This window comes from Gracilinanus agilis, chromosome 1 (genome assembly GCF_016433145.1).
Source record: "Gracilinanus agilis isolate LMUSP501 chromosome 1, AgileGrace, whole genome shotgun sequence".
Classification (NCBI taxonomy): domain Eukaryota; kingdom Metazoa; phylum Chordata; class Mammalia; order Didelphimorphia; family Didelphidae; genus Gracilinanus; species Gracilinanus agilis.
The window spans coordinates 489,477,410-489,487,060 of record NC_058130.1 but is presented as its reverse complement, the minus strand read 5'-3'; the positions used below and the strand labels follow the sequence as shown (position 1 = coordinate 489,487,060).

Below are 9,651 nucleotides of genomic sequence, written 5' to 3'. Positions count from 1 at the left end.
TCCCCCTCCACCTCCACCTCCCCCACCTCCTCCTCCCCCTTCAGCTCCTCCTCAGGTCCAGCTGCCAGTTTCTCTAGACCTTCCCCTTTTCCCTCCCATTATGATGCAGCCAGTCCAACATCCTGCACTACCTCCTCAGCTTGCTCTTCAGCTGCCACAAATGGATACCCTTTCTGCAGATCTCACTCAGCTTTGCCAACAGCAGCTTGGATTGGATCCAAATTTCTTACGGCATTCTCAGTTCAAACGCCCACGGACAAGGATCACAGATGATCAGTTAAAAATCTTGAGGGCTTATTTTGATATCAACAATTCCCCGAGTGAAGAACAGATCCAAGAAATGGCAGAAAAATCTGGCCTCTCCCAAAAAGTTATCAAGCACTGGTTTCGGAATACACTTTTTAAGGAAAGGCAAAGAAATAAGGATTCACCATACAATTTTAGTAACCCTCCCATAACTGTATTGGAAGATATCAGAATTGATCCTCAGCCTACCACTTTAGAGCATTACAAATCAGACGCATCTTTCAGTAAAAGGTCTTCAAGGACTAGGTTTACTGACTACCAGCTTAGAGTATTACAAGACTTTTTTGACACAAATGCCTATCCAAAAGATGATGAAATTGAGCAGCTTTCCACTGTCCTCAACCTACCTACTCGAGTGATTGTCGTGTGGTTCCAGAATGCCCGTCAGAAAGCTCGAAAGAGTTATGAGAACCAAGCAGAAACTAAAGATAATGAAAAGAGAGAACTCACGAATGAGAGGTATATAAGAACAAGCAACATGCAATACCAGTGTAAAAAGTGCAGTGTGGTTTTCCCCAGAATTTTTGACTTGATTACCCATCAGAAAAAACAGTGTTATAAAGATGAAGACGATGATGCCCAAGATGAAAGCCAAACTGAAGACTCTATGGATGCCACAGATCAAATGGTGTATAAACACTGCACGGTATCTGGCCCAACTGACACTGCCAAAAACTCAGCTGTCACTGCAGCAAGTTCTGGTTCTGGGTCTAGTACTCCTCTAATCCCTTCCCCCAAACCAGAGCCTGAAAAAACTTCTCCTAAACCTGAATTCCCCCAAGAAAAGCCAAAGCAGAGTGACGCCTCCCCTCCTCAAAGCACCAAACCCATCCTTCCCATAGCAACACCATCCTCAGATCCACAGCCTTCAGCCTCTCAGTCACAGCCACCAAAACAATCTCAACTTATTGGAAGACCCCCCTCTGCCTCCCAAACAACACCTGTCCCTTCTAGCCCACTACCAATTTCAATGACTTCTCTCCAGAACAGTCTACCTCCACAGTTGCTACAATACCAATGTGATCAGTGTACGGTTGCCTTTCCAACTCTGGAACTTTGGCAGGAGCACCAGCACATGCATTTCCTAGCAGCTCAAAACCAATTCCTCCATTCTCAGTTTTTAGAAAGGCCCATGGATATGCCCTATATGATATTTGACCCCAATAATCCACTAATGACTGGACAGCTACTCACTGGTCCTTTAGCTCAGATGCCACCACAGACAGGCTCATCCCACACGACAGCCCCTGCAACTGTTTCTGGTTCACTGAAGAGGAAAATGGATGATAAAGAAGATAATAATTGTAGTGAAAAGGAGGGAGGAAACAGTGGTGAAGATCAACATCGTGACAAACGTTTGAGGACCACAATCACCCCTGAGCAGCTGGAAATATTGTATGAAAAATATCTGTTGGATTCCAATCCAACCAGGAAAATGCTGGATCATATTGCACGTGAGGTTGGACTGAAAAAGAGAGTGGTACAAGTCTGGTTTCAAAACACTAGAGCTCGAGAAAGGAAAGGCCAGTTCCGTGCGGTAGGGCCAGCCCAGTCTCACAAACGATGCCCCTTTTGTCGAGCCCTTTTCAAAGCAAAGTCAGCTTTAGAAAGTCACATTCGCTCCCGTCACTGGAATGAAGGAAAGCAGGCAGGTTACAGTTTGCCCCCAAGCCCTTTGATAGCAACGGAAGATGGAGGAGAAAGTCCACAGAAGTATATATTTTTTGATTATCCATCTTTGTCATTAACTAAAATTGATCTCTCCAGTGAAAATGAGTTGGCTTCCACTGTTTCAACGCCTGTGAGTAAAACAGCAGAGTTGTCACCAAAAAACCTTTTAAGTCCTTCCTCTTTCAAAGCAGAATGCACTGAAGACATGGAGAATCTAAATGCTCCTCCTGCTGAAGCTGGGTATGACCAAAATAAAACTGACTTTGATGAGACCTCATCAATTAATACGGCTATCAGTGATGCTACCACAGGAGATGAAGGGAATAATGAAATGGAAAGCACCACTGGAAGTACCGGAGATGTAAAACCTGTATTATCCCCAAAAGAGCCCAAAACACTTGAAACTTTGCCAAAAACAGCAACCACACCTACGACAGAGGGTTGCGACGATAAATTTCTCTTTTCCCTTACAAGCCCCTCAATCCATTTTAGTGACAAAGATGGTGACCATGACCAAAGTTTTTATATCACTGATGACCCTGATGATAATGCTGACCGGAGCGAAACATCAAGCATAGCTGATCCTAGTTCACCTAATCCATTTGGATCCAGTAACCCTTTTAAGTCCAAAAGCGGTGATCGACCAGGTCACAAGCGTTTCCGAACCCAAATGAGTAACCTTCAACTCAAGGTCCTCAAGGCTTGTTTTAGTGACTACCGAACTCCAACCATGCAAGAGTGTGAAATGCTAGGGAATGAGATTGGTCTGCCTAAACGAGTTGTCCAAGTGTGGTTTCAGAATGCTCGGGCAAAAGAAAAGAAATTTAAAATTAATATAGGGAAGCCATTCATGATCAATCAAAGTGGAACTGATGGCACCAAGCCAGAATGTTCTCTATGTGGGGTGAAATACTCTGCCCGTTTGTCAATCAGAGATCATATTTTTTCCAAACAACACATTTCAAAAGTGAGAGAAACTGTTGGAAGTCAGCTAGACCGGGAGAAGGATTACTTAGCTCCTACAACTGTACGACAGCTGATGGCGCAGCAAGAACTGGATCGTATAAAGAAGGCGACAGATGTTCTTGGCTTAAGTGTACAGCAACCAGGCATGATGGACAGCAGTCCACTTCATGGTATCAGTCTGCCAGCAGCTTACCCAGGACTACCTGGCCTTCCTCCAGTTCTTTTACCCGGAATGAACGGTCCATCTTCCTTGCCAGGATTTCCACAAAATTCAAACTGTAAGTCGTTAACAGGAATAAGACAATTTAATTGATTCTTTATTAGCATGCAGCCAATCATGTGTAATTAAGAATGATGTATATTCCAATTTCGTTCTTTTTGATAAGAAGACATCAAATTTTGTAAAAATATATTTAATGATTAAAATAAATAACTAGGCTATATAATTCAACCAAGTATCATGCATAATTGTACTGTAAAAGGATTCTATTTAATCAAAAATCCAGAAACATTTTAATTTATTTGTACAGCTTTATTTTGACAGTTTTATATAACAATTCAGTAGTAATGTTGATGGCATTGTTTTATATAAGGTGTAGCTTATTTTTTGTATTTATTAGAAAAATTCATAAATTGTATCTATAATCTAAATCTATAACCTTACAAAATTTAAATGGGAGTTTTTTTCTAAGTGCCAGGGAGTTCAAAAGTTAAGAGTCCTACAGAAATCCACCCACATTATACCCACCAGATAATAAAGTCTGTGTTTTTAAAACATACATAATATCCATGGGATGTCTTAATTTTAATATACTATAAGAAATTTAATTTTTTCAACATGTACCTTTAAAAGTAAATTCAATAGCTCAGCATTCTACTAATAGCCATCTATATCTATTTTTTTTCTAAGTAAAGATTCAAAATTGTCATGTAGATTTGAATTAGAAGACCTGAGTTTGAATCCTGGTTCTACCACATGGTAGATGTGTGACTTTGGTTGTCACCTAATTGTAATTCAGTTTCTTTTCCTATAAGATATGGAGGGTTTACTAGATTATCTCATAGATCCCTTTCAGCTCTATCTAGACCCTATTAACAAATGCAAGACTCTACAAAATTATAAAACTGGGTAAAGTAGCAGGTATTGAATCTACAGCTCTGCATTTCAGAAAAAGACAGTAACAAAGACAGTAACACAGTGAACTATTCTGTTTTGATGTATCTGCAGAGATATTGAACATCATTATGTAGAAATTATTGATTGTCCTTTGGTAGGTAGTAAGACAGTAAGATAGATAAAAATTGATAGAAATTATATAAAATCCATTTTAATTTAAAAAAGTTAAGTCTCTACCAATTCACTTCACTAGAAAATAATTTTTATTTTCAAAATTAGCAAAGTGAATGTCTTTTTTTGACAATTAATACTAAAAGGGTTTTCCCCCAAAGAAACTTCTTAGGTAGCTTGAGTATATTTTCTCAAAATTCATAAATCCTTTCCCCTTTAAGTTTGCTGAAATATTTATTAATTTTAGTCTGAGTCCTTCATTTCCTACCAAATGTCAATATTTATAACTACATTCTCCAGTGAAAATAAATTTCCAATTAATTTTAAAGGAGATTATAGTAATGTATAACATTTATACATTTTAAATATTAATTTTACTGATCTGAAAATAATATCCAATGATATTACCGCTAACTTTAGAAAACTTGTACTTTCCAATTGAAGTTGAATCTAAATGTTCAAAGTGAGGTAGATATTCAAGGTTATTATCAGTAAGGCTAATTTTTTTTTAAGAACCTCCTTTTTCTTTTGTGACTAAAATATTTTTGGTGAAAGGAGTTTATAAGTTAAAATCAGAATTGCATTTGAATTAAAGTTTCTACCTTTATAATACCCAAAGGTGTGATTATAAAATAATGAGATTGCTTTTGCTTATAGAATGTCTCATTACTTTATAAAATAAATACCTTAAATGTTTAAAAACACCATTGGCAGAAAAAAAAAAAACCTGTGATCAACTACACACACACACACACACACACACACACACACACACACACACACACACAGATGCCTTAGTTGAGCCAAATAGAGTTAAAGTAACTGTGCCTTTCATATACAGATCTGGTTTGATCGATGAGGACCATGCTGTTGCCTCCTAAGTGGTGGTCAAAGTATCTTGTTTTTTCTGTTCATTGGGTCAGAAGGGCTTTCCTTCCTACAATGGATTCTTTGGCTGACTGCCCTCCTGTTTTTGTCAAACTGTTACTAGCACCCAGAGTGCCCATAAAAAAGAGAAGTGTTTGAAAAACCACAAACACACTAACTTGTTTTCTCATTTGGCTATGCACAAATACTATTTATATTCCCCCAAAACATTAGAGACCTGTTTATGAAGATCAGAGATGCTAGCAAGATGTTATTTGCCTAAATTGCTCCTTAGCTAGGAACATCTTTAAATGCACTGTGCACTGGATAACTCAGAGCTGTCTTATCTGTTGCCTTATTAAATCGTGGACCAAAGCAGACCAGAGAGTGTTGTAAAGGTAAAAGGTCCGTAAACATTGTTAACTACTGGAATTTGTAATTTCCCCTGAATCAGTCCTTTGTTTGTGATAGATTTTAAACATTAGCACAGTAGTATAATCAGTGGGATACCAACTGAGTGCCAGTGGCAGACCATCTCTCTACCCTTTCAGATCACATCTTTTTTTTAGGTTAATTGACCTGTGGTGAGTCAAGCTGAATATTTAACTGGTTAGTGGAATCTTATTTCTAGATTTTTCTTTTTCCATACACTGAGTGGTACTTACCACTTTTGTTTTAGAAGAATTGTTCACATGGCACCCAAGTGAAATGAAGAGAAATTACAGTATTGAAAAACAGTATCTATGGTTTTCCAATATATTGATAACTTGCTACATTCTCTATAGGATGGGATCTAGTATAAAGCAGGTTCATATTAGACCCCTTTCCAAGAAGATGTATTCACCAGAAGTCCTATTAGTGAGGTGTCTTGAATTGCCAACGCAGACCCAAGGCTCAGATCCCAAGTCCATAGATATGCTCCAATGTAGGAGTTGTATCAAGAAAGTAAAAATACTAATTCTGCATGCCACCCATGGAAATCGGTTTCTTTACAAGGAGTAGTAACACACCTTATTATTCTGTGGATGGGATTTCCACTCTTATTGACTATCAAGAAAAGTTCTTGCTCAGCTTCCTTACAAAGACCTTTTAGTCATGTTCCCTGCTAATTATTTTAACTGCATAGCTATTCCACGTTACTAGGAGACCCTTTCATCAACAGTTTATTTAATATGGTGCCTCAAAGTTACTGTTGCTCACACTTTCTCCCCTGAAATTTAGATATTATTTTTCTAACATTTTCCATTTCACATTCTACTTCTATTTTTAGTCAGCCAGACTCCATCATTATGGTCATGTGCTAAAATGGAAGCTGGAAGTAAATATATATATGTATATATAAATAATTAGAAAACTTATAATTTACTTTTCATCATTTGAGGTGTTGGTTTTGTCATATTTGTGGGAAGCTGCTAGAATTCCACTCTGCCATTTCAATGTCACAGTTTACTCTGGCATTCTGCTCAATGTAGACTGGGAAAGTATTTGATTTTCCAACTTTTAACCCATTCACTTTCTCAATTTCAAGTGAACTATGATTTTTGAATGTTCCATTGATCCATGGGTATACTGCTGACTCCACCTTTTAAAAAATGAAATCTGAGGGCAGCTGGGTAGCTCAGTGGAGTGAGAGTCAGGCCTAGAGACAGGAGGTCCTAGGTTCAAACCCGGCCTCAGCCACTTCCCAGCTGTGTGACCCTGGGCAAGTCACTTGACCCCCATTGCCCACCCTTACCAATCTTCCACCTATGAGACAATACACCGAAGTACAAGGGTTTAAAAAAAAATGAAATCTGAAAACATTTCCATTCTTATATTTTTTATAAATCAATTTGAGGTTGTTTTACTTAAATGGAAACACCTTGATTATTTTAGAATGACAGTTACTTGATTTTGGAAAAATAAATTTTCCCTTTGGGGAGATCTTGGTAAAAGAAATTTGGAAAAATTATAGATAGACATAAATAGAATGGTGAGGCAGGTATTTTCTCTGAAAGCATTACTTTCTGAAATCTGCAGCTGTTTCTAAAAAACTAATGGTGGTATGATATTCCCAGAAATACTACTTTCTTTGAGTAGAGTTTCTAGGAATAGAGGCAGAGGTGTGGTGGGAGTAGACTATAGTGTTTAGTATTATTATTCAATATAGATAAGAAAATTTGCCCTACAGTTAGTCTGGAGTTGCCACTAATCCTGCCACATATTTCAGGTTTTCTCCTCTGGTTTCCTGATTTTATACTATGAAACTGTTCCTCTGATCTACAGATTCCTTATGGGTTTTCATTTTTTACTAACAAATCTAGTATGATACTTATTGATGTAATAGACTCTGTTGTTCCATATTTGTTTTCTTGTCCTGAAATTTTACTCTTAGTATGCAACTGGTAATTTAGCCTTGCTTGATTCTAGCAATTGCCTACCTACATCAGCCCTTCTCTTCCCCTTAAAAAAAAAAAATCTCCTAGTATTTCAACACAATGTCAAGTGACTTTTAAGATTCATACTGTAGTCTTCTAAAAAGCTTCCATTACTCTATAATGTGCCCTTGAGATGAGGACTTTTAGACCTCATTTGAGAGAAAAGCATGAGTCAACAACCATGATCCTTTTTGTTTTCTTTTAACTTTGCTGTTATCTCATATATCCATTTCCTTAAATTTTCTTTCATCCTAACTTCTCAAGTCAGTGAGCTAGGTGAAAATTAATTTCATAACCTCAGTTTGAGCAACAGAGGGAAAAAAGCAAACACCAAACTATTCTTCAAAATTAAGTGTGCAGTTATCTAGTATCAAGGCTGTTGTATGAAGGCTAGGACCAGTCTTATGAAAAAGCAAAATAGGACACTCTCTAGATAATGCAATTTTTAGGATTCTAAAAAGTGCCTAAAGAAAAGCAGAACCAAGAGATCATTATATACAGCTACAGAAGGTAATGTCTGAAGAATAGCTTGTGAATATTAACTTCCAGAGAAAGAACTGATAAATACAAACATGAAAGCCATAGTGTTTATATATATGTGTGTGTGCGTGTGTATATATGTGTATATATGTATATATACATATTTACATGTATGTATATTTCTTTATGGTCAGGTGATTAAGAAATCTCTGATTCAGGGAAAGGAAAGGAGGAAGATAACTAGAATCTTGATATTGCCAGCAAACAATTAAATTAATTTTTTTTAAATGCCTGGACCTCAAAATTCCTTTTCCACCTGCCTCATTGATGCCTAAAATCCCATTATTTCTTTGGTCTCACACTTTGCTATCAAAACTCAGAATCTCTCCACCCCCAGAATAACCCACTAGACCCTCCGTAGACACAGCATGGTCTAGTGGGTAGGTAATTTAAAAGAAAAGCCAGGAAATGTGGACTACATTTGTATATCTACTATGACATCACCAAATGAACCATCTCTTTTCAAGTTGCTTAAGCTCTCTGCAATTAAATTGTCTCCTCTTTAAAAAAAAAAAAAAACCTATCCCTGCCTACCCATGGGGATGTTGAAAAAATATTTATGTAACACAACTGGTGCTCTCTATGCACAGTTCTGCACAAGCCCAGAAAAATCCAAAATGTCAGAGTAGAACTGAGCATGCCAAAGTTGGAAAGTAGAGCAACCAGTAACAAATTAATTTAGGGTAACACAGTAATAATGAGGATAAAATAAAGAGTGATGTTGAGCATGCCAAAAAACCTAATTAAATCTACAAAATGCTTCCTCATTTGGGAAAATCAGAATCAAGTGGCAGCAACATCACATGTGTTTTCTGTGTAGGTGTTTTTTTCTCTTTTTTTCTCCAATCTAATCTCTTCTGGTGGTTCATTTTGACTTCTTGCCATTTCCTGGGTCATTTAAATAGAAGAGAGGCTATGACTGGCACTAACTGGCCTCCCTGTTAAATCTCTTAACCATTATTCTGCATCTTAATTACCTTATTCCTAAGTAATGGTAAAAGCACCTGGATATTGATGATTTAAACTTCACTCTTGCTCACTTGATTAGCTCTTCCATGAAATAAATACCAGTCAAACTTCTATCACCGTCCCAATGGTTATCATCTCATCCAAGAACAGCTTTTCCTGGGGACTGATTTCTTGTTGCCATCACTCAAGCCTTTCAATCTTCTCATTCCTCTACCAAGTTTATTTGCTTCTGAAAACACCATCTACAATAAAAACCCAGGCTCTTGTGATGTCTTTTTTCTATGCTTTTTCTCTTGCCATCCTTTAGTTTCTTGGCTAAATCACCCAGCTCATAAAAATTGCTTTGTAATAGATTGTTACCGGCCACTATATTATATTGGGTACTTGAAACATAGCAGAGATCTCTTCCATTATTGCAGGAGGCATACTCCTATCCTCCATGCATCTGCCAAACAGGCCCACTGAACACTTGGGTTTCTCTTCTCTAATGAGGTAGGAATCTGCTTTGTCTGTTATAAGCAAACACAGAAGAGGCATGTTCTCATGGTGATGTCCTTTACTGTTAATACACTCAATTCCTATCAAGAACTCTGTTAGCCTTGTTGTCACTGATGGTAAAGGATAGCT

The 9,651-nt window shown here is 37.4% G+C and overlaps 1 protein-coding gene across 1 annotated transcript in view; it reads left to right on the top strand.

Annotated features, from left to right (window-relative positions):
- ZFHX4 (zinc finger homeobox 4) overlaps positions 1 to 9,651 on the top strand; it is a 204,880-nt gene that overhangs the window by 191,171 nt on the left and 4,058 nt on the right. Inside the window, exon 10 of the mRNA XM_044665825.1 lies at positions 1 to 3,221. This exon is cut by the window's left edge and continues 9 nt beyond it. Coding sequence (XP_044521760.1) covers positions 1 to 3,221 — 3,221 coding nt within the window. The remainder of the gene's footprint in view (positions 3,222 to 9,651) is intronic.